Source organism: Pagrus pagrus, assembly GCF_965226575.1.
Source record: "Pagrus pagrus genome assembly, chromosome: 9".
Classification (NCBI taxonomy): domain Eukaryota; kingdom Metazoa; phylum Chordata; class Actinopteri; order Spariformes; family Sparidae; genus Pagrus; species Pagrus pagrus.
Window position 1 is genome coordinate 19,631,453 of NC_140193.1, and position 25,380 is coordinate 19,656,832.

Here is a 25,380-nt window from a genome sequence, read left to right on the forward strand (position 1 = left end):
AAAGAGAGCAAGTCATACCAAGAAGCAGCATTGCCAAGTTTTATCAGGAGGTACTTACTGAGAGCTATTTTCAGAGGACATCACACTTCTAAAATAGATGCAAGCAAGTTGTTGCATTTGAACTCAACTAGTTCTGCTTGTCTAACCAAAGTTTTAAATCTTCACTCACTGGTAGGAAAGGTACAGAACCCCTTAAAGAAAGAGTCTTAACATTGATTGAAATCTTTATTTATGTCTCATAAGTCCAAACCAAACTTTCACATTTTAAGCAGCAGATCATGGGAAACTGCCCCTTATGAGGTACGATGCGTGTTATTGTAACACATGTGCGTATAGGTAACTCAGGTGTGTATAATGGACATGTATTCATGCCTACATTATACTGTGGTCTGATACTCCCAATAAGAAGGCAACCTAATGTTTCACTCTTAAAACACTTCCCTTTCTACAGGCTCTATATGATTATGAAGGCATTCAGCTACACACTAATGTACAATCCACTCTCTGCACCCCTTTGTTAATAAACATTAGATACAGTACATGAAATACTCAGTATTCCCCTGAGGAATGATGTGATTATGAAAGATTTGATTGTGAACACAACCAAATTGGCTGAGTTGTGTCAGTAATCAAATACAGGGATTGATGATGCCACATTGGTCAACCTATTAGGTATTTTAAGGAAAAGGCTGATAATACTCTATTGATCTTTTCAACATCCCCCAAAAAGAGCAAAACCAACTTAGTTTTTAACCTACTCACATGTATTGCCTGGTATAGTTATTGCTCTATGCCATATTGCTCCAGTTTTGTCTAAAACTAAACAAAACACATTCAAGTGCCACACACCACTTCATTGGGTGACATGCTCCTTCACTGCAAAGAACATGGGCACTGTAGTCACTGTCCTAGTTGTAAATACTCATTAGAATACCAAATTTGCCATAACATTTGTGAAAACTAGTGTCCGGTTGTCTTAAGGAATTATTAATTATATGAAACTATGTATTTGTCATCTGAGGGATGGAAAGACTTTTTGTTTTAATTGTTCACAATGAGAAAAACATGGAATAATGCCAGCCCTAAAGCCAAACGGACCAAGTGCATGCAAACAGACATTTGATATCAGGCATACACTGTATAGCAAAATCTTCAATACATACTCTTGTCAATATACAATAATCCTTAAATTAATTTACCTCTATAGAAAAAAATGCTGCCCTGGTTACATGAAAGTTGTGAAATAAAAATTCTAAACTAAAAGAGGCTTTAATCCAGGACTTGTGCGCTCACCAAAGTTTCCCCTGGTGTAGTTCAACAGTGAGGTATAATGACAGAGTGGCTGGATGGATTGAGAAGTGAGGACGTTTAAAAAAGAAAGAAAAAAAAGCATGATGTGTGGCAACTGTCAGAGTGTAATGTCATGTAGCACTGTGTTGAGACATGTTCAGGGCTTGGTCAAGCCCTCAGTGTTGTTACAAAGTGAGTGGTAGAGTTCAGAGCTCAATGAGTACGCTGAGAGGGCCTGTTTGAACTCCTCCAGGGGGCAGTAGACTCCACTACAACCTTGTATAAGTTGATCCTGCAGAAAAGACAAGTAACTTGGAGTGAAACACAAGGAAACAAACAGCAGTTTGTCAGATAAAGACACACAGACACATTCTCACCCCCTACCTGGCCTATGTATGACACCTTCACAAAGGCCTCTTTGGTCTGCTGGTGTTGGTGCAGCTCCAGAGTGATATCGGCAGCGTATGGTGGCCATCTCATGTCGAAAACCCCAAAAGCCATCAGACAGGGAATCAACGTGGTGTCGTGTGCAGAGTACAAAAACAACTTCCTGTTTGAGAGAGGATTTTAACAGTGGATTGTTCAAAGACCAAACACAATCAAGCTTGTGCAAGAAAAGGGTGCGTCCATCCCGACGTGTCCAACCTGTTTGGCTCCGATGAGGTATCACTTAGTTTCTCGTCAATGTTGGATAACAATGTGTGCAGGAGGGGTCCCACACACAGCTGCAGGTTCTCCCTGCCAAAAACACAGCAAGAGAATTACAGGTGGTCTGCTGAAAACAAAAGGGTCAGGTGAAGTGTCTCCTGTGCCGACTTTGTTTCGTCTTACCTCTTGCTGGGTTCGTACACGTGGCAGATCATGTCCACAGCTCTCTGCTCCACTGTATTCCTCCAAGTGTCCAGCACCGCTGGGCAGGGAAGGCCGTGTGTCTGAGGAACCAGCAACAAAAAACGTTAAAAGGAAACTTCTACCATGGCTGCAGGTTAATGACTGACAATGACTGAATTTTCATTTGTGGGTGAACCTATCCTTAAACTGCATTATAGCTGTAGTGACTCAAAAATGTGTCTGTTATTTGTTTCAATGAGTTGTAGCTGATAACAGGTGGATCCAAACATTAGCGAGTATGTAAGTTAGAGCTTCAGTATTTGGCTTTGGCTTGTGAGGGAAAAAGAAAACTCATCAAATCCCAATGAAGACGCCCCTTCGGCCCTGTTTCAGATCCTTTAGTGGCCCCAGCGTGCACATTTAAAAGATGGTTATTTGAACATCTACGAAAAATATGCCCCTTTAAACTCTGATATTACCCTATTCATTCAACTACAAAAAAGATGATTTTCAGTCTCTCGTTCAGTAATGAATTTCTTTTACCGACTGAATTAGAAGTCTTTAGATTTGCCATGTATGCAATTATGAAGTCAATAGGAACTTATTCTAAAATATCGCTCTCAGTGTTTAAACTCAAATATGCTGAATCTGTTATTAATCTCTTTAAACTTGATGACCTCTCTTACAGAGTTTCATCTTGCATAACTTAACAGCTCGCTAGGTCTCCACCTCCAGCCAGGCCTACTCTTCATAATAATGGTATGTATTCTGATAGCTTGTGGTGAGACCTAATAAAAATCATATGAATCATGGCGTGGCAGCGTCACCTCTCTGGCAACCATGTCGTCCCTAATGAGGATGAAGTCGACGTGCTGGTGAGCAGCGATGCCCAACGCGCTCTGGATGCTCTGCAGGTCTGCTGCAATGTCTGGCAGAGTGGACGACTCTGCCCAGCGGTGGCTGCACAGAACACACACAGTGTCAGCCGCAAAACACAGACGCCCTATGACAACCTGTCAGAGGCATCTCAACTCGGCTTATAATTTTGCACAACACATTATTCAAGATTCCAGGTTTGGGTGGCCAGTGCATGGGATGTCTGAGGCTTGGTATGAAAATAAACTCCTCATACCTGCCAAGGATTTTGAGCACCTTGCATCCGTGGTAGTTCGGATACAGGATTTCAGATTCTGCCTCCGTTGTCAAGATGGACACAATTTCTTCAGGTAGAACAGAAAATTACACAAACAGATTAGATGAATCCAGAATAGAATGCATGACATCATGCACATGTGGCTTCCTAGCCTACCTTTTTGTTTCTGCTGGAAGAGCCCAGCTACCAGGCACTTGGCAGATTCAATAGTCCTCACAATGTTAGTGGAGCGTATGCTAAAAATGGAAAAAATAGGTCATGGAAGGCAGCAAACTTGAAACATTTGGGCTGATATCTTTTATACTGCACTCATTAAGCCAATGTATTAACACTGTAAAGTACAAAAAAGGTGTTTGTGCTCTTGCAACACTTACTAGACCTCAGCTGGGCTGAAGGCGGGGTTGAGGAAATGGCTCTCCTCGATATATTTCCCCCTCAGCCTCTTGCCCAGCTCATATAGCTGCTGCATGCCCACCGTGGTCAGCTGACCGGGGAAGGTGCCACCCTGCGACAAACAGAACCGAGTTTTACTCCCAGATGTGGCCTAACAGACGCACATCTGCGATGGCATGCAGGAATCCAGAGCGGTTCAAGCATGGCGGGAGTCCATATTGTGGGATTTAGATTTCTGAGCTAAATCCAGTGCAGTAAACCTCTTTAGCAAAGCAGCTAACTCAGCACAGGAAACTATCATTTCCATGGATGCCATGGCTGGCAAACAGGACACAATATCTCACCGGGGAGCTCTACACACAGTTCAGCAGCATTACAGAGAGGAGGTGAATGAATGAACCCACTTTAATGTCATCCAAATGGCTTTGTAATGAATCCTAGTGGCCACTAGAGGGAGGGAGGCTAACAGGATGAATAAGAGTGCACAACGTGAATCCACACGGTGTTTCACATCTATAAAAGAAACGATCTATAAAAAGTGTTTAATCCAAAGTCTCAACTTGATTACACACAAGTTATTGTAAAACATAAGAAACAAAGGGCCACTTATCATAGCAGAAAAAAGATGGAGTTAACAACACGACTGGTGATTCTTGTTCTGGTAAACTGTGCCAGATTGCACAATGTCACAGCCAGGCTGAGACACTCCTCCATGAAACTATATTATGCTACTAATTACAGCTATGCTTTTCCAGTTTCCACATGTCCAAATGTCTGCTGTAAAAATCATTTAACCATTAACCTCCTACAACGCCTCTTACCAGGAACCAACTACACAAGTTGGGCCTGATTCTGATTGCTGAGGTCTTATCTTGTCTGACTGCATTCAGCACCACAAAACACACCTACTCACGGTCAATACGTTCTTTCGGTAGCTGTCTTCTACAGGAGCCGGGGGCTTGGGGCCGCCTTCAAGATCTGTCACAACATAGTTGATGTGGGTGTGTGGTGGAGGGTCCAAGAGCGTTGGCACCCACTGGACCTTTGACGAGACAAATGTGCCCAAAGAACTTTGTTCTTAATACATGGAGATATCAGAGACACAAGTAATAAATGAGTTGATGAAAAGCGGGAATATAAGTTTTACCTCCATCACATCAGGTATTGACTTTAGCGGCGTTCGAGCACCATGTCGGAACAGGACTTGCACCAGCTTGAGTTCGTAGGGAGAACTGGGGGTTTTGTCAGCTGAGGTCGAAGAAACATGGTCTGGTTCAGTCTTCTTCTGTGACCACCACATTGAACCAAAAGCCATCGACACTGAACCTACGACACCTGCTTTGGTCCAAAGACTCCTCATGGCTGGGCTGTGAACAAAATAAACCTATTTTTTAGGTGTCTGAACTACACACTTAGGGTTAATATCATTAACAACGTTAGTCACAGCAGTCTCACAACACATCAGTTCAAGCTTTCTCTCTTTCACTCTAAAATGTCAGAGAATAGAGAAAAAAAAAACATAAAACATTTCTAAAGAGCAATCGGAAATATTCATACTGCATGCTTGATCTGACAATTACTCCAAAATCCAAATATATTCAGTTCATCATCACAGAACACTACGAAAACCAGCAACATAATCACATTTGAGGATAGTTCACACTTTTGCTTAAAAAATGACATAAAGGATGCGTCAGTAATCAAAAGAAAAAAGTTGTTTTCTGTCAAACAATTAATTGATTATTTGCATAATCCTTTCAGCCTGGATGAGATGCAACAAACGATTATTTCAATTATTGATTTATCTGTGAATAATATTATTTTCTGAATTATTTGATTATTCTTTGAAAAGTATCAGTATCGGAAAAAATGCCACCAATACTACCTTAAAGTAACACTATGTAACTTTTTTTTAACCCTAAAATAACAGCTTCAAAATCACGTTGATCAAAATCCCACATAATGTTGCTTTAAATGCTGGAATCCTTATCAGGGGGTACACAAATCTATGTACCGATCTGATTCCACATAATTCATTTATAAGTGCTGCAGTGCTTTATTATTTACTGCTCATGTAGCCAATACCCAGAAATGGCAAGCAAATTGTGTAACTTCAAGCACATCCATAACATTACAGCTGTATACAGCTGTTTTAACACCATCAAATCAGTGTGACATCTAGAAAAATCGTGACAAAATGCTCATCGCGATTTCTCTCAGCCCAAAATGACGTCTTAAAATGTCTTGTTCTCTTCAAACTGTTCAAAACCTAAATAAATTCAATTTGATGCGCTAAAAACTCTCACATCGTCACATTGGAGAAGCTGAAACGAGATCATCTTTTGGCATTTTCACAGAAATTATTCATCAGATGTTTAATAGGCTCATTTTTCTGGGTGATCGACTACACTTGACTTTCAGCCGACTAATCATCTTCGATCTACTTTCAGCTACAGGTTTTTTTTTTAAACATCAAGTACAAACCTGCGTTAAAGGATCAAATTGAACTTCCTGGCAAGTCCAATGCTGTCGAGGATGATGATGATGCAGTAGCAATAACCTTAACTAAGTCTAGCTGAGGTAAAGCAGAGGTAGCAATCTACACAAGGTAAAACAACAATAAGACTCTTGATCATATGTGACGTTACGTGAAGTTATTTCAAGGCTGACAAACGAGGAGCCAAGCTGGAGCACTAGCTGGTCTAACGGACTCTTCAGGGGGCGTAACAGCGTTTCTTCTCAAACCTTTCCTCTCTTATGAAATATATTTATTTTAACTACATTAGGCAATAAAGCTCCTATATCCTCGAACTATTCACACTACAGATAAGCTGAATTAGCCAACTCGTTTCAACACAACCTCGCTGGTACCTGCAGCACGTTATGAAAACACCAGCGGACACAATGCTAACGTTAACTCTTACAAAACCAGCTAGTTGCGACACAACGCGATAAGACGAAGTTCAACCTTCGTCTCTACAGTCAGCCGAGCTAACTGTAGCATCACAGCGACGCTCTCCCATCGCAGGTATAATACAACTACTTACTTTTAAAACGTAGTTCTTCCACTTCTCTCTATAGCAAACACAGTGTTCAGTGGATGTAAACGATAAATTCACTTGTCATTCGGCCGCTGGAGCCACCGGTTCAAACCAGAGGAGGTGTCGGGAACTGTAGGGCAGCTGATGCCACTCTGCCATAGAGGTAAAGGTGGCAGCAACCAGGATAGAACTACATTTCCCAACGGCTATAGTACAGGCTCACATTTCTTCTTCTGCTTCTTCTTCTACTTTTTCCTCTTCTTTTTACAGATTTGCGATGGAAAGTGTGCTGCTGCCCTCTTCAGGACCTAAGTGTATCTGCAAGTCACCAGGCTTCAGTGTTAAAGTTTGTTAGAGAAATGAACAACAAATGTAATCTTTATAGTGATACAGAAGGCACAATAAAATATCTACTCCATGACTCCTCCATTATGAAAAGGACGAACCAGAAAATAACTGTGAATTTATTAATGTAATTTGGTAAATGTAATAATTTTCTAATGGCTGTTTTCTAAATATTATGAATTGTGAATTGAGAAATAGCATTGACTTTATTAAGATTATTACAGTAACTATAAGAAAAGGATAGGCCTACATGTGAATGTGTCATTTTGAGTTTTTGTCCTACATTTGTTTTTTATTTATACTAATTTCACTCCGCTACATTGCAGAGGGAAATTTCCAAAACACATAATACAAGAGATTATAAAATGATATAATATGATGCATTGTTGTGCCCACAAGTGTATGAAGTAAGACGTAGCTGCTTGAATGTTAATCCATCAGGAGCGATATTTTAATATTTATAGCCCATACAAAGCTCTGAAAACATCCACTCAGCAATGACTAGTAGATTTTGCTAAGGTTAAAATTTGGATTCACTTTTGATTAAGTAAATTATCTGAATACTTTTTCCACCACTGAATAACACTGCAAAAAGTTCTGTGCTGGCAAAGATTTAATATAATAGATTTGGGAATATGAAATTATCTTCTTAAATTGACCACTGTGATGTCTTTTATGCCTCAATTAATCAGGAACTCTTAAAATCGAATAATGTACTGGTAAAACAAGCTAAAATAAATAGATTGAGGTCACGTACCATTTTCTTTCATTTAAAAAACAAGTAACAGCAGCATTATACTCCACTTGTATTAAGTATATGTCTACTTAAATTGGTGATTTGATGAAGTAATTTGATCTAAAAATTAGTATTTTCCACTAATTCCAAATCTTTGAACAGCTAATTAATTTTCTCCTCAAATTCAGTGTTTATTTCTTATATCTGAACTTTCTTTTTTAGCAGTGTAGTCCTCACCTTCCATCCTTAATGTAGATTTCTTTCGTTTCCAAACCCTGTGGTGGTGTCAATCATTTAAATAAACCTCATACAGGTTTATGCAGTATTGTTCAAAATAACAAGAGGTTTAGAGACTGAAATTAGAAAAGCATATTCCACCTTATATGCTCATCTTGGTTACATTTTTTTGAATAAATAAGAAAAGCAGACAACAAATACCCTTTAAAGTGCATAAAAACATCGCCTCAGCCCTACTCATGGGTGATTTTCAGAGAAAGGACTTCAACGTGGAGTCATCATCCAGGGTAGAATATATCTGCAACCAACAAACAAAAACGGCATCATCTACTGCAGCTTTCAGCTCGGTTCAGCATGTGACAGACTGAGTTGGATATTGGCGCTCAGCTTCCTGGCAGAGATAGCGAGACAGTCTTTGTTTGTGTAAATACTGTGCATCTTCCCCAGTCTGTCTCCTGCAGGTCCTCTCTTGTGAGCACAGACTGAGAAATGTAAATGGTGATAAGATTCTGATCTAAAAAAGCAGGAAACCCTTCACATGTGTATGTTCTTCATCAGAGTACAGCTGGTAATAGCATCTATCCTGTCCTTTTGTATCACACATACATCTTCGTATGTTGATAGCACAAAGATCGAAGAAGTACTTGAATTAATCACACACACTGAGGGACGACAGAGAGCAGATTGTACAGTTGATGATTTATTGATTTGTGATGGGTTAGCGATGACATTTATTGCATAAAGGTCTGTGTGAATGAACCAGAAGCTGCAGTGACTGAACAGCAGGCTGAATGTTTGCTGTGGGAAATATGTAGGATTAAACTTAAAAAAACAGCTATCACACACAACCTGTAAAATTATTCTGCATATAGTAAGAACAAGACACTGAAAATGAAATAAAATACATTCAAAGACATCTACTGAAACATATATTGCATAGGGACAAATTCAGTATTTACACAATGGCTCCAGGAGAGAAACTGAGAAACGTTAAGTGCAATGCTGCCACCCAGTGGCCAGATCTCCTCATAACAGCATCTAAGCAGTCTTGAATCCCTTTAAAAGGAAAATCCTAAAAATCAGGCTACATTCTCTCATCACTTCTGCACACAAAGGCTCCATTCAAATACAAACTAATGAAAACAGTTCACTCACACTATCTTAGAGTCTAAAGTAGATTATTCTTGAGTTACATTAAGAATGTTGACCTGCAGGTGTAGTGCAATCAGATTAACAAATAGACATATGGCTCACTTTAAATTGACAGTCTTTGGCAATGACTTTTGGAAAAAATCTATATAGAAACACGTTATGTGGAAAGAGATATTTTCACTCTAGTTAAGGCACTTTACCTTTATGAACTGAAAATGTGCTCCACAGAAAAAATCCAATTTATATACTGGCAAGCTTCACAGTTTTATTGCATATTAAAGTTCCTGCAGGAGACAAATACCTTTTCTTTTTTTCCTGTCCTTCAGTGTTTTTTATATTACTTATTTATGTTATTGTGCATGTAAAAGATCTTGAAAGTTAAAAAAGCCCAAAGTCCGCACCAACAGAAGCCCCTCTCCCACACAAAACACTGCTCCTGAACGCCTCGTCAGTAGTCCCGCCCTTAATTCCATGACTTTGTGACATCACACTATGTCAATACGTAAAACTTTCACATATTTTATGCATAGCTACTAGGTTGGCATGTAAGAATTGGTTTAGCACAGCTGCTCTGTTGTTGTTAGCGGTGCTGGCTCAGGCGTGTGCAAGCTGACCAATCAGAGGAGACTGGGTATTCAGGAGGCCTTAAAGAGACAGGAGCGTCTCAGACAGAGGCGAATACAGTGCTGCAGAAATCTGATGGTTTTTTTAACATTAAAGCATGTAAACCCATTCTAATAGTAACCCAAAATAAAATTATGAGCCTGAAAATGAGCATAATATGTCTCTTTTAATGAATCTTATTTTTTGCAGTGGGAGAAAGAAACTGTTGGTTGTAGTATTTAAAAGGGAATAGTGGAGATGTGCCTCGTATTTTGTCTTGTAATTAAACTGATTCCCTACGTCATCTCACACCAAGCATCGTGTCATTCTCACTTTAAAGCCTCTTTATCTCTCTTCATTTTTGGTTCTGTTTAACTAAAACATTAAATGTGCAATATTCAGGTGTCACACCCGTTACCCTGTTTTTATTATATTTAATTATTTTTCTTTTGCAGTTTAGTTGTCAGCTTTTCAAGCTCTGGGCTGTCACACATGTCAAGTTTACATGGTCCACTAACTCAGATCTCAGTGTCTCTTTCTAAAGTGAACATTTAGTCCGTCCTCTACAGTCAAGTGTCAGACTACAATGCCGGAAATTTCACTTTTTGTCTCTTCCTAAGCCAATCGTTCGATCTCCGTCTCTTTGGCTCTGAAGGTCCAGTCCCCTCTCCTCTCCCATGGTTCCGAGTCTAAACTGACAGGTCGTCTTGGCGAGCCCGGCTGCTGCTCCCACTGGTCTTGCTTAGCCGGCGTTTGTCCTTCATGAAGCCGGAGTGCAGCAGAGGGGACGGGGAGCAGCTGTTGGGCAGCTCTGTTGGCGGTTGCTCGTATCTCATCCTCAGGAAGTCTTCCTCGTCCTCCAGGTTGTCGCAGCTGTGATGCCGCTCGGTGGCCAAGTTGACCGAGTTCTGCTGCAGTGCCATCCTGTTGTTGAAGGGATGAGAGGCCATCGAGGTCATGGGGTTCATGGAGCTCGGGGCCGCTAGGCACTGGCTGAAGTCAGGGGGTGGGGTGCAGGAGGCCGAGGGGCGAGTGGGGCTGTTTGGCTCCAAGGTGGCGGACACTGCCACCGTCACAGCTCTGTGGTTGTTCCTCTGTATCGCCTTCTTTCGTAGGCACCTCCTGATGCTCTTCCAGCCGAGGTGGTAGAGCTCCAACACGGAGAGCAGCAGAGACACACCGGCCACCACCAGCATGAAGATGATGAAGACGTTCTTCTCCGTGGGTCGGGACATGTAGCAATTGACGGGGTTGGGGCAGGGCCAGGCCTTGCACAGGTACAACGAATTGAGGAAGATCCCGTAGATCAGGTACTGCACCACGATGAACGTCACCTCCATCACTGTGCGGATCACGATGCTCAGCATGTAAGTCTGCAGCAGCGCACCTTTCAGGCGAACACGGACAGTCCCATCAGTTGTCATCGCTTTTCCACTCTCCTTCTGCTGAAGGTACTCCTTCTCCCCCTCCAGGTCTCCTCCGCCTTCCTCTCCCGCCTCCCTCTCCTCCTGCTCCTTCCTCCTCTGCTTCTCTTCCCTGCGTACCGTGTGCATGGCGTGGCCCATGTAGATGAGGGACGGCGTGGACACGAAGACAATCTGCAGCACCCAGTAGCGGATGTGGGCGATGGGGAAGGCGCTGTCGTAGCACACGTTGGTGCAACCGGGCTGCTGGGTGTCGCACAGGAAGTCGCTCTGCTCGTCGCCCCAGGACGACTCGGCTGCCGTGCCCAGCACCAGGATGCGGAAGATGAAGAGGACGGTGAGCCAGACCTTCCCGACCGAGGTGGAGTGTTCCTGGACCTCCTCTAGGAAATTCCCCAGGAGACTCCAGTCCCCCATCGCTGCTGACACAAAGAGTGGAGAGGGAGGAGAGAAAAGGTGGAAAGCTCTAGAGGTGGAAAGTCACTGAGGTGGATGAAGAGAGAGAGAGGAGGGTAGAAAGGGAGAGAAGAGAAATAATCAGTCACAGAGAGCTGTAGACACTCCTACAGATGAAATGACCTGGGTGTGAGTGTGGCATCATATGCATAAAAATAGCTTCTCTGCCTGTGAATTGCTTGAGGACTGGATGCTGGCATGAGAACAACCATTTTCCCAAGAGAGAGATAGGGGGAGAGGAAGTTCAGGAGTCATGTAAAAGTAAATAAAGAAGTTGTTTTAACAGAAAAATGATTCAATATTATGTTACGTGTGTTTACATTCCCTGTGCGTAATTCCAAATTACGTATGACAGACATGACAGAGACCACAGATCGGCCACCACCGGGCAAGTCGGAGCTAGGAGACTTTGTCCTTTATATGTCGTGACCGGGCCTGATCTCGCCTGTGGACCATGACCGGCAGACTTCACTCACATCAGCAGCTCTGATGTCCGCTGTCCTCTGTGCAACAATGAAAACCTCTAGAGCTCCATCTGAGAGCGTCAATCAGATCTCAATCTACCCACTGTGCGTGTGTGCTTTCACCTCTTGACTCGAGCATTAGCGATAGTTTTGGTAAGACCCAAACATGGCAGTTACAGGCTGGCAAGTCTCAGCCGAGAATGACCCTATAAGGCAGCTCACCAGACAGCTTCAAGGGGGCAATAAATGACCCCCGACGTTGAGGGGTTAAGAAAACCCATCAAACTCCTACAAGAGGTGACCTCTGACATCTTTATGCACTATGTACATTTATACCTCCTGCCAGCCTTTACTTTGCAGTTAGAGATCAAAGACTGATGAGTTATAAGATAAGAAAAGAGGGCTGAAAGTAAAAGTTTGACAGGTTTTTCCGACACGTCACACATCTGCCCTACTTGGCAAAGTTAGAGGAAAATGTATACATTCCTCAAAAGCTGTGTGTTAAAACAAACTGTTATTTTAACGGTGTGTCAGGTAGGATACACAGTCTAATCACTACAATCATAGAGAGTGAAACGAAAAGCCAAACAGGGAGCTCTCTCTTACCTCCCCTCATCTCCCTCTGCAAGTAATCCACAAGCTTCCATAATAAGTTACTCCCATTGTGAAGTCCCCTGTGCAGCTCTGAGCTGCCTGGCTTACACTGGCTATGTGTGAGAGAGAGGATGTAGAAGACCATGACCATCTGTCCCTCAGTCCGTCTCCCCCTCCCTCACTGTCTCTATGAAGTATATATATGGCAATAAGATGTGAAATCAGAGCGTTGTGCTCTTTATCAGTAAAACAGCCGGGAAACAAAACATCCCCCTGCGAACACGTGGGAGCGGACATGTTCAATCTCAAACAAGACTCATACGTCAAAGCATACCATAGGAAAGTTTGTGGTGTGACAATTGTTTTCCAGCATGCTCTTAGCACTGGTTATAACTTCACACTGGCTCCAGTTGGAGATCAGTTGGATCACCAGTAAGTGAAGCTGGCCCTCGTCCTGCTCAGGGAACTACTGGCTCGAAGCCCTCCTCGGATAACGCTGATGGTCTTCACAGGAAGTAAATCACAAACAGGCTGAGCGTTGGAGGAGGAAGGGAGTCCAGACAGCACAGTGGCAGGAGGTACACATTATAATAGATGTTCTTATCAGCTCATACTGACAGCAGTCTTTCCTCACCTGTGCAGACACTGGTAACAATACAGCTCCCCCTGGACTAATTCAAAACTGTTTTGATAGTCTCTTATTATGTTCACTCCAAACTCTTGCATCCAGTACAAGAAAGTCATTAAAGGGTAACTAGTACGTAGTATAAAGCCTTTTGTGGCTTTTGTGATGTCACTCAGTCGCTAAGTTGCATTGTGGGTAATGTAGGCGCCGTGTTTTGAAAAGGAAGAAGCATCTGTGGAATAAAAAAGGCGATATCTCTGGTTTTGCTGTATCCATTGATTATAACTGTCCCTAATGAATTCAACAGTATGAAAAGAGTACAATGCTATCCCAGTCGACTGCTTTTTAAAACATGCCACCTACATTACCCACAATTCAACCTAGTGGTGACATCACTGGAGGCAATTTATCAGATGACACGCAGCTTCCTATGGAGCCACAAAATACTTTATATTAGGAATTTAAAAGTTTTCCATTAAAAAAATCGTTTGAATATAAATATAAATAAACATAAAATAATAAAATATTTAGATACGGTAAAATATACATATAGTGTAGGTCTACCAATCATGTCACACATCTTGTGTGTTTACCAAATATCAAATCTTGAGTGTGTGTGGGTCTGGAGGGGTTGGGGTGCCTAGAAATATTGAAGTTCAGATCCTCATCAGTGTACTTGCAGCACATGAGTAAATTAACTGACTTTCCACCATTGGTGCAGTAACGTGTCAGTCTGGGAACACACATGAAAGAATACATACGGCACAGTCAGCACAGCGCTCTCAGTCTCTTTGTCTTTCCCTCGACTGCCCCTTCCTGTTCTCAGAGGAAGTAATCTCAAACAATATGATTTCCGAAGGACAAAATGAACAAGGTACTAAAAAGAGTCGGAGGCGGAGGTGGCAGAGAGGTTAGAGACGAGCTCTTCTCTTCTGTAGAAACCCTCTTTGCTATTGGTTGTCTGTCACACCTGTTCTCCTACTGGCTCTCTGGATGCCTGGCAATAACCATGGATTTACTGTCATACATTGTGCCCTGTGCTGAGCGGCCTGGTTTGCCTGTAAACCGTCATGGCTGTCAAATTTGTTTATAATCTCTGTGGCAGGGTAATGGACAGTCTGGTTATAAGGCACCCAGAACGGTGAATTGCGCAAATGGGGTATTATGCACCTCTGAATTATTCCTCTCTGACGTTGATCAAAGTGTAAGGGGTGATCTCTGAGTCCCTCTGAGAGTTTGTATGTGTGTACTGAGCAAGAAGTGTTGAGTTAAAACGAGTTCATGGAAAAAAAAAGAAGTCTAGGGTAGGTGTGAGAGAGATATTATGATAAACTAAGTGAGAAAGTACACTTTAAAACAAACTTAAACTGTATTTAAATTTCCAGTCAGACATGCCTCCACTGACACTGAGTCGGTCTGGACCGCAGCCAGGCAGCTCGGAGAGAAATAGCAGCTACTAAACTGCATCACGGTGAGGTGACGGCTGCTGCTGTGACTCGCTGCAGAGTAACAGGAATAAATGCCGTGTGTTTTCTCTGCCCTGCAACACAACAATAAATCCTGCGGTCTGTTGGAGCAGCCTAAATGTTGCCTTAGAGGGGAGTGACTCTGGTTCAAGAATCAGTCGGGGCTGTGGCAGAGCCTCAGGCTGAATAATCCTTGGATGGAAGTTTTATGGGACCATCACGCCATGTTTTTTTTTTTTACTGCTGAACAACAAATCAACAGTTTCAGATTTATGTCTCTCACAGAATAATTGAGTGTAATTTTTTTTGTTTTAGTAACACGAGAGAGCAGCGATTTCTCTCTCAGAATATAAAAACTAGCTGGTTCCCCTCAGGCTGCAGTGTGTCACAGTCCAGAGACAACAGGGGGCAGGGTTGATTTAAACATTCCTCCAGTGATCTGCACCTTTCAGCACTAAGCCCTGTTTGACAGACTCCGGATCCTCATAGAGGACCAGGATACACTGCCGGCTCAGCGCCGTCCTCATAAACACACAGGCAATTAGATGGCGGGGTATACATCGCTTTGGTCTGCTTCCCTTTAACTGTACGTGTTTAGACTGACATCAGTGGAGGAAAAAGTATTTATACAGTGTTGTTGATTAAATACAAGGTTTCGCTGGAGATTTTTCAGCAAAGATCTCAATACACCTCTAAACAAGTCATTTATTGTTGTAACACAGTTCGAAAAAAGCACCTTTTCAGGTAAAACATCTGTAGTTTATCACCATTGCAGAAGGACAAATTAGGCCACACAGGCTCACAGCTGAGTTAGATTCTAAAAATACGTGGAGAGCCAAATTTGGACGGCTGGTGTCAGACATTTTTATAGCTACATGGCTCTACTGTTTGTTCCAGATCAGAAATACCTCAAATATTTGGACTATATGGCTTCATTTTCACTGCACACATCATTCCACCGCTAATGTACAATCCACAGAAACGATAGCTCTCTAAATGATCCTACTTAGGTGTGTTTCTGTTAAACAATGTCACAATATGACCCCCTGCAATGCCAGCAACTTCATCTCAGGTGGTGTTTGTTTAGATTTTCACTTCCAGACTTGTCAGGAAAGACCTCTGTTTATTCGACTAAACTAAAAAGACTAATAAATGTCACATAATAATGCTTTGTTAACTCAATAGTAACTGAGCAGAATAAATGCACATTACTGGTATATTACACGTGACGTGTCATTTCTCTCTCTGTCACAACGTTGGATGGACTTTCTTATAGACAAAAATTATTAATCACTTCATGATATTCATTTAAAATACTGAAGCAGGGGTGCCTAAACTTTTCCCCTGGGGGGGCCAAAACTGAAACTCAATGGTGGGACACAGGCCAACACCAATTTATTTTATTTCATTGTTAAGGAGCAAAATAGTACCAGGATCCGAAGTTCCCACAACTTTGACCTGCTCATTTTGTGAAAGAATACATAATAATTAGGGATCCTACATATATAAAGAGCACTTTACCTCATGCCAAATAAAACAGGATGAACAGTAATTTATAGTATAAATGTTTATGATTTTGGCCCGTGGGCCCCACTTTGGACAGAACTGCTCTCAAGCTTCCAAACTACCAGGTATTATCCACCCTTTAAATGGAAGTAACTGCAAACTTCCCTCAGACTAGACTTGTTCATTCCCCTTTGGGAAAGTAAAACTTTATTATCTGATCTTTATATGACTCTGGTAATTGTTTGTTTAATGATTGTTATATATCTGACTTGTTGTTTCCTGTATGTTGGTTGTGTTTTCCTCAGACTGAATTTTTGTTTTCAGTTCTCTCTGGAAAAAGTCAAAGAGCCTCCCTCATGGAGTGAAGTTTCCAAAGTAGGTAAACTCTCCTTTGCAGCTCATATTAAAGGACACCAGACAAAAAGCCTCTGTCAGGAGCTCTTTAACCAAAATATCTTTGCCCGTAGCGGTTCGCTCTGCAGTGTTGTGACAGCTCAGCAATGTTTCAGTGGAACAGCCACAGCGGAGCGGAGGAAAATGTCAGACCAACCACACAACTGCTGTGCGCTAACACATTTATACACACGTTTCATCAGTCTCATTGACATCAACAGAACTGCACACGGGATGCCAAACATACCCAGGCTGCAAATATTCAGCTTAGAGATTGTTATTTTTACTCTGAAGCCATCTCATGAGCTTGATTTAGTAAATAAAATATTATTTATTTCATTAGAATGACTGCTGGCACGTGTGTCAAAGTTCAAGCTGGAAAGACATGCCTCATATATGAAGCCTGGCTTGTATTTTAACACGTGTGCAGCTGTTTGGCGTGTGCATCACTCCCACGAGTGCCGTGATTACAATCAAGGATGAGCATATTTAAGTTTAGCTGTATTGGCTCGCTGGAGGCAGGGGTGAGTTTGGGATAGCGTGACCTACAAAGTGGATCCGATGTTGGACGCAGGAGGGGAGAACACTTCCAACTCATGTGAGTCACCTGTTGCCACCACTTACAGGCCGGCGTGGATCTATTATGCCATATATCAGTCACACCAGCAGAAGCCAGCGGGCCGATGTGCTGCCTGCTACCTTACATGGCTGTCTGGCTCTTCATCTGCCCACTACTGTACACAGACCCACAGCCCTGTTATGATCTATTGTTTATCTGCATATGGCATTACACTGGAACCCTCCGGCCAGACAGCTGCAAGGTGTTTCATGGAGGAAAATTCTGACGAACACACTCCCGATTGAAGTTCCTGCATAGCTGCTGCTTTTTCAGGAAGGAAGACGGATTCGATGTTTATCTTGTTTTGATCTTTTGTTTATTTTGTTTTTTTTTATCATTTTCATTTTGAAGACTATCTTCATAGTCAGTAATACAAGTGAACCATCTGTTGTTTAGCTTGTTATATTCCACTGAAATATAAAGTCCTTTTTATGACTCTACTGGGAGTTAAGACATGGTGCTGGTTATTTTTCAGTGTTTCAAACAGAAAACTACTGGCACAGACTCAGGTTGAATTACTTCATGTGACTTTGTCTGGCGGCGTTAGGGACTCGTTTATGTGATGGCACGTTATTCACTTTTCATGTCTATTCATATATTCCTGTTTTCTGAAGAAGACTTGATGTTTAAAGTACATTCACCCAAGCACCATAGTTAAATTTGTTCGGAGGCACTTCTCTCGCTACTTTTCATTGCATTTCAGAGGAAAATCCTGTGATTTTCACTGTACTAAATGTATTTAATAGCATAGTTACTTGTTCTTTTTCAGATTAAGATAAAAAAAAACAACCTATAATGAACATAATTTATGCTTTATTAACTTTAAACAGTACATTAAACCACCTAATAGTATAAAACAGGCAGAATGAGCTCCACTAAAGCTGACTACGTCATTAACATGCTTATTGCATGTTAATACATAGGCAATAATAATCCAATGTTTAAAGGGGCACTATGTAGTTTTGGAGAAAAAAAAATCAGAAACTCAGAAGGGTATTATTTACAATATTGATAAGGAAATAATAACTAAGGAAATATAGATTTTTTTCCATAACTAAATAAACAAGCTGTTCTCAGAGGAAAATAATGTCCCCAGAACACTGTTCGAAGCTAGAAAGGTGGCAGGGTCTGCCAAACATAAACAAAGTAAAACAGTATGACATTGTGTTGTCTTTTAAGGTCAGTTTGTTGATTCAGTCGTGAAAACAAAGAGTTTGTTTATTTAGTTTGTCTAGGCATAAAGATCTCTCTCTTCTGATTAAAATGCTTTGACAAAAACTATATAATGCACCTTTAAATATATTCGATAATGCAACAATGACAACACAAGGCTGTATTACCTGCACACTTATACTTGAAGTACAGTTCTGCCTGTGTTCTTGCACTTTTTTTCCAGAAGTAACATCTTGATTACATGACGCTTGCTTATAATGAAAAGTATTTCTCACTGTGATTGATACTTTTACTTTAGTAAATAATGTGAATACTTCCTCCTTACTTATCACTTATTTAAACATTAAATCAGACTTAACAACTTGTGGCCTTCACTTCTTTGTTTAAAGCCTCAGCTGGGCAGATGTGCATTTCATTTACACTTTGGTTAATTGACTGACACATTTGTATTAGTGCATTTTGTCAATCAAGATGAATGCACAGCAGCATGAATTCCTGCTTTTGTCGGAGCCAAAGAAGTTTGATTAGTTCACCTTATTAAAAACTGAAACTGAGAAATTTTCAGCAACAAAAAATTACGACTGCCCTAACATCATTTCTGTGTAGAGACGAGGAACTGTGTGGGATATTTGTGACAGCATTAAATCAGAGTTTCACACTTTTGCCCCTGAGACACCGCAGAGATCATAACTCCTCAAAGTCTTCATAAAGTATGTACACATTGCTGGTGGCTCTATTTGTTAAGGTCTCCAGTGCAGCACTTTGTTTGAATATATCTGTCTCTAGCGAGAGTTATGAGCAGAGAGGAGGGAAAGAGAAAGAAGGACAGAGCTGGAGAGAGCAGGGTGACAACTGTACCTGCTGGAGAGGACAGGGACTCTAATGCACACCAGGCCTCTCCCCCCAAGTAAGATGCTGAAAGTGTTCCCCAAATCTCTGCATCCTTCTGAGTTAGAGTTGTGTGACAACTTTGATGTTAATGTTGTGGCTTACCTGCTTTTTCTGCAGTCGGATACGTGTCTGGACGGCTGTTTCAGATCAATTAGAGGCTCCTGTAACCGTCCCCTGGTGATATAGGTCTTCCTTTAACTCAGTGGACAGTTGTCAGGTGAGGATGCAAAGATGAGCTGCTTCAGCTTTCTTCTTCTTCTTCTTCTTCTTGTGAACGTCAACAGGATCTGGCTCTTGAGGACTCCGTCTGAGCTTTGTGTCGTCCCAGTGCCAAACTGTTCATCCACACAGGGGGCACGCGAAGAAAAGCAGGGGCATCACGAGAGTGTGGTTCCCCCCGTGGCCCTCCCTTCTGTCTCTCCTCCTCCATCTCCTCCTCCTCTTCCTCCCCCTTTCTTCTTACATCCCTGGTGCTCTATTTTTTGCTGGGAAGCATTCTTCGGCAATGGGAGGGGAAGTGGAATTGTTTGGTGGGATCAATGGCAATTCCGCTTCAGGTCGACTTCCAGAGTGCTCTTGTTTACTGTGTGGTCCTTTAGGTTTACGGCTCTGTTGTCAGCGCCAGGCTTGGTGAAATTCCTATTAAACAAAAGTTTACAAAAACACTCAATTCTGTAATGAGATCCTAACAGTAATAAAGCACTTCTGTCTACTCGTGGTTTAATCTATTCGTTCTGAAGTTAGTTCAAATAAAGGCGAACTGTTTAGTGTGTAAAACGTGATTTCAGCTTTATTTTGGAAACAAACACACGCCAAAATAAGTGTGTTTACTGTCTCATAAACACAGAGGAAACAGTCATGAAATCTGGTCTTACCTTGAAGGCTTTGCTGGAAATACTGTGACTACTTTGTTCATCCATGTGTCTCTCTGGCCTCAATTCTTTCTCTGAGAGCTCGTGCTGGTCTAAAACCACTTGCTGAACTTTGGGATGCGAACAAAGACTCACTGACAAAACTCAAAGAGCTCATCATCCTCATCCTCCTCCTCTTTCCTTCCTTCCCCCTCTTTTTCTCGTCTGCCGTATGAGGTGCGAGTTGTAGCCTTTGACAGTCTCTGCTCTGCAGCCTGCCTGCAGACACATGCCGCATTATATAATGAGAATCTTTTAGGTTTGATTCCTCCTTGCTGAAGGGCCAACGTGCATTCAAAGGCATTCAAATGGCTGTGTGGAGCTATGTGGTGAGGGCACATTGTGCGTATAAGCACTCTAATAATAGTCCTTTGACTGACAGATGTGACTCTAATCCTCCATTTGCATCGTTCTTTGACTCGTGACATCTGTCTTCTGCACAGGGTTGTCAAATTCTTGCTGAGAAGCTGGTTAGCTTAGCTCCAGGCAGACTCCTGGAAGTCACTGCACCCAGCCAAGAAAGAGTCCGGCACATAACCCTGTAAAGGTACAACATTGTCGCTTTGAGAATGAAACAAATGAGATATGACGTATTAACAGTGAGCTTTAGAGGTGCAGGTTGGTGGATTTTGGAAACGTTCCTTCCAAGAAAAATGATGTCCGGTCGTTTTAGCAAATGTATAAAAAACATTTCTCTATGTTTAACTGACAATGGCCTCTAACAGTCTTTACTATGACTGATAATTATGACTGTTGTCTGTCAAGCCCAGTCGCTTCAATCTGCGTACAGACATCAAAACTTGAGACTTTGAAATCACATGCAGTACATATGCCAACGTCCAATTTTGTGTGCAGGTGATACACCACTCCTTCACATTAAATTACCTTATTCACGTGGCGGCCATTTTCCTCCAACGTCACGCTCAAGTTGGCAAATTTGAATGCTGCGATAATTAAAGGCTGATGTGATCCAGGTTGTAAGTCATATAAACTTGTCATTTTACAGAAGCTTAACTGAAAAGATGATGATTAGTGAAAATCTGGAGGCACATTCAGCCATATTTCAAGGTAAAACATATTTGAAACGCGTTAGCTGATGTTAGCATTCAACAACTTCCTAGCTAACTTTACCGTGTGATTACATCCTGTGTGTTTCACTTCCAGGTTGAGACAAACGTCTCCAAGATGTGTGTTGATATTTCTGAACATCTTTCATAATCGTATCGCATTAAAACAGTAATGTTAGCTATAATGAATGCTAACGCTAGCTGTTGTCTAATGGAAGCTAAATTATCATTAAACGATTGAATGGTTCAACTATCTGTTGTATTTACAGTTGGTAATCAATCAGGAAACAGGAAAATATTAATTTGTCAGATTGCCTCAATGGTATGACTTCCACCCCAGAACATAGCAGTACAACATCTGAGCTTCCAACCCTGAGTGTGATGTTACAGGAAAATGGCCACTGTGTGTGTATGGTCTTTGGAAAACAGATGTGTCCAAATCAGACATGAAAAAGTCAGATGACATAGGAGAGTGTAGAGGTCGGGGTTGATGGGTGGGTGACACAAACACCTTGGTGTTTTTGTACAATGTGAAACCAAAAGTCAGTGTTGACATATTTTCACTTATGTCCATAAAGTGAACAGATGAAAACCTATTAACTTAACTTTTAAACTTAAATCCCATACATCACGTAACTTAACTTAAAAAAGTTTGTTTTTGTTGCCATGACGATGACGATGGTCACATAACTATGGATGATGACAAAGTTCAGCTGTCTCTCGATCTGCTCGCGCCAAAATTGAATGCATGTACTGCATGCAATTTAATAGCTAAAAGGAGGAAGTAGTGTGACAGTGTTAGAACCACAAAGTTTGCAGAGGCAGAAGGTCGGGTTGGACGGATGAGTAACACAACATTGGACATTTTTGTTTCCTAGTTCTTTCCGACTGTCAGCGTTGGTTTTGTTCATGATGGTCCGCATGTGATCAAAACACAGTGTTTCCCTAACTTGAAAGTAGTAATCTCAAAGTCCAAGTAGCTTTCAAGCCTTAACAAACTTTCATTATAGTGCTGTAAGGTCAGAAAAAAGGAATGTTGTCTTGTCGATAGTGGCATCAGATAAAAAGACATTGCACGTGTCATTCTGGAGGACATGGAGAATTTTTTTTTCTGGTAATCCGTTTTCTAAGTGTGATCTAGATTATATTCTCTCCTGTGTTTATGACTTGTAGTCTGGTGGGCAGAAAAATGTTTGCCAGGATAATCGTTCTATGTTCCTTTTATTTTTTTACCAGCTGTGAGAGGAAGTAATTTAGATCACACTAAAAAAAACTCACTTGTCCTTCTAGGCTTCCGTAAACAGCTGACTATATGTGAAATGACAAATAATTATCAATATTATTATAATGATAATTATTATTAAATCGATCTCCAGAAAAACAAAATTCTCACTTGCCACTCAGGGCTTCCGCAGTTGTTACCGTCGTGAAATAAAAAACGCTGCTTCCTCTCACGTTTTTTTCATCTCCCTGCCGATGTCATGGCCTAATCAGTGATCTGAATGGCTAAATTCTCCTCTCCAACAACTGCGTCTTTCACTGCAGAGCTGAGAAAATGGTTTTGCATGTATAAATAGCAGGAGAAACCAAGCGATTAGGATCTCATGACAAACCCTGCCAAACGTGTGGTCAGAAGATTTTTATATGATTATCTGTTGTACTTGCATTAATTTGGTCCTTTCTTGCTCTTACAAATCATAACAGTCAGGGTGCTGCGGACTCCTCAAGCATCTTATAAGTCAGTGAGAATTGCCTGTGATTTCCGAGTTTCCTTAAACAAAAGCCTATGGAGCACCTAACATCGCTTCAGGCCTCAGTTAGTGAAACTCCACTGTTCGAGTGTTTGAAGGGATGGAAAAGCTGCTGCTAATTCCTAATTACGTAGCCTTCCTCAGTTTAAAGTCCACTCCGACGTTTCCATTGTGCTGCTCATCAGGATGGATTTAGAAGTGGAACAGCATTCACACAGAATAACAGCATGAAGTGATTTGTAACAAAGGAGTGATGTTCCACGACTTCACTTAATCTCATCACTTACAGCTTCTCGGCCGTGCCAGGATGAGGTCTGCATGTGAGTGTGTTACAGAGATCGAGAGACGAGTGCATGTGTTTATGTGTGCCCCCGTGTGTGAACATTGTCCGTGTACTTGAGTGTTTGATGGAAAAAGCCCGCACTGCCAGGATGCATTAGCGTAACCCACCCCACCCGCCCACCAGCCTGACCCCGGCCTGCGATTCAGCTCGTGACACAAACCCGTTTTCAGCCCTGCCTCGGCCGCGTCCGAGGGAAGCCAGGCTTGATGGACACGTGCTCCTGAGCAGCCATCACAGCCTCGCATACTGTACACCCTCCAACTCATCCCTGTAACATAACAAATGGCGGTGAAACATGGCATCAAACTCAAGAGTGGGAGAAGAGAAACTCAAGGTTGTTTTAGTTGAGGTAAACACACACAAGGACAAACTGTTACTGAGCCGCACACGTCAGCACAAAGTCGCTGACAGGTGTGAATCACAGCACAGGCATGTTGTTGTGGCAGACTTCCTGTGATCAGACTCATTTACTGTACTTTACATTTACTGGTGACGTGTGGTCGTCAGTCAGAAACATCCTCTTAGTCTTGTCTCATTCCATCGTTTGAGTTTTATTTCTTTGTTTTCACCGTTTTTTTCCTTTTCTATTTTATCTTTTGCACAATTGTTTCCTTGCAAACTTTTTCCATTCTAATATATATTAATCGTCATATTATTGAATGTTGACACACTTGACTTGTTTTCTTTATTAAAAATCAATAAAAAAAATGTTCAAATGCTTTAGAATTCAAAGGTAGCTCCAAAACTACAGGGGGCAGCATAACCGCTCACAGCTGCTCACTATGCTGGACTTGCCACTCTTTGCTGTAGCTATCTGTTACTGTAGCGATGAGCAGCCGTTCATGAGTAGCTTGACTCAGTCTGTCTGCACCTTAACCTCGGATCACGGAGGTAGTCACCGCGGGCACGTGAATTAAGGATTTACTGTATACCAACAAAACCAGAGGTGATCGTGGAAAGACAAACAGGTTTGTCAGGTTTGAATAAAGTTTGTTATAAGATGAATTGTTGGGGATAGCTATGATTGTCTTTAATTTCTTGACATTAGGTGAGATTCTTTGTTACCTTGTGTATCTCAGCTAAAACTATGTCCTATCAGACTATTGTTTTTTACAGCACAAAGTGTGATCAGGAAACAAGACGGGCTAGGGCTAGCTGGTTAGCATGCTAACTTCAGTCGACATCACTGCAACACAATACATAGACAACTTCAACACTGTTGTTTCTTCACACTCTGTCGATAATATTAGTTCATTTTTTGAATGTTTGAGACTAAAACTCTGGCCATGTCTCTCAGACCGAGCCACGCAACACTCTTACAGCCAATTAGCAACACAGGAACTCTTTGCACTACGACCTCTGCCCCTTCCTCTGCTTCTGCCGGCTACTCTTCCTCTTCCATTATCTCGCCACAAGGAATGAGCTAAATGATATTAATGAAGCATAAACATCGGCGATACTACCCTGCCAACTTGCTATAAAAATATTGTACTTTCTCAGGCAGAACTGATTCGTTCTCTTAGAATAACACGTCTTTGTCTGTGTGAATCACTTCTTGAGGCTATCTTACCCTCTGGCAGCAGTCGCTCTGGATTCTGCCATATTTCCTTTTTGGTCAGCTCACCCAGTTGTTCGCATCGTTGCCTTGGCAATAGACTATATTCACACAGTGGCCATTTTCCTCTGACATCGTGCTCATGTAGGGAAGATCAAGTATCATACTCATCGTCGTACTGCTGTGTTGCAGGTTTTAAGTCGTGTAAACGTGAGGAATAAACATGAGGAATCTGACAAATCATAAACATTGCAACTGAAAACAAGATTGATGGTGAAAATCCGGAGGGATATTGGGCCATAATTCAAGGTAAAATGCATTTGATGACCCGTTGACATTAAACAACCCTTAGCATTCAACT

The 25,380-nt window shown here is 41.7% G+C and overlaps 2 protein-coding genes across 4 annotated transcripts; both read right to left on the minus strand.

Moving 5' to 3' along the window:
* Positions 1 to 212: 212 nt before the first annotated feature.
* Positions 213 to 6,861, minus strand: acp6 (acid phosphatase 6, lysophosphatidic). 2 transcript variants are annotated; one of them, XM_084361457.1, is made up of 11 exons: positions 6,715 to 6,861; positions 4,815 to 5,034; positions 4,581 to 4,709; positions 3,649 to 3,779; positions 3,431 to 3,510; positions 3,254 to 3,341; positions 2,949 to 3,081; positions 2,122 to 2,222; positions 1,936 to 2,028; positions 1,675 to 1,840; positions 213 to 1,582 (listed from the first exon to the last, which is right to left on the minus strand). In XM_084361457.1, exons 2-11 carry the CDS (start codon positions 5,025 to 5,027, stop codon positions 1,448 to 1,450), a joined length of 1,269 nt encoding a protein of 422 aa, XP_084217583.1. In that variant the 5' UTR covers positions 5,028 to 5,034; positions 6,715 to 6,861; the 3' UTR covers positions 213 to 1,447. The 2 variants fall into 2 exon arrangements, with proteins under 2 accessions (XP_084217583.1, XP_084217584.1); XM_084361458.1 differs by lacking the exon at positions 6,715 to 6,861 and adding an exon at positions 6,152 to 6,620.
* A 1,885-nt stretch (positions 6,862 to 8,746) lies between these two features.
* On the minus strand, positions 8,747 to 19,704 carry gja5a (gap junction protein, alpha 5a). Of its 2 annotated transcripts, none has more exons than XM_084361460.1 (2): positions 19,495 to 19,704; positions 8,747 to 11,688 (listed from the first exon to the last, which is right to left on the minus strand). In XM_084361460.1, the coding sequence occupies exon 2, from the start codon at positions 11,620 to 11,622 to the stop codon at positions 10,471 to 10,473; it is 1,152 nt and encodes a 383-aa protein (XP_084217586.1). In that variant the 5' UTR covers positions 11,623 to 11,688; positions 19,495 to 19,704; the 3' UTR covers positions 8,747 to 10,470. The 2 variants fall into 2 exon arrangements, with proteins under 2 accessions (XP_084217586.1, XP_084217587.1); XM_084361461.1 differs by lacking the exon at positions 19,495 to 19,704 and adding an exon at positions 12,732 to 12,818.
* Positions 19,705 to 25,380: the final 5,676 nt, after the last annotated feature.

Bases quoted from the DNA above. Each gene is read 5' to 3' on its own strand.
- acp6 (XM_084361457.1), bottom strand. From the start codon at position 5,027: ATGAGGAGTCTTTGGACCAAAGCAGGTGTCGTAGGTTCAGTGTCGATG. The intron at 3,082-3,253 runs GTATGAGGAGTT...TGTTCTGTGCAG, and splicing joins GTGCTCAAAATCCTTGGCAG to CCACCGCTGGGCAGAGTCGT. The intron at 2,223-2,948 runs GTGACGCTGCCA...CTGGTTCCTCAG, and splicing joins ACGACATGGTTGCCAGAGAG to ACACACGGCCTTCCCTGCCC.
- gja5a (XM_084361460.1), bottom strand. From the start codon at position 11,622: ATGGGGGACTGGAGTCTCCTGGGGAATTTCCTAGAGGAGGTCCAGGAA.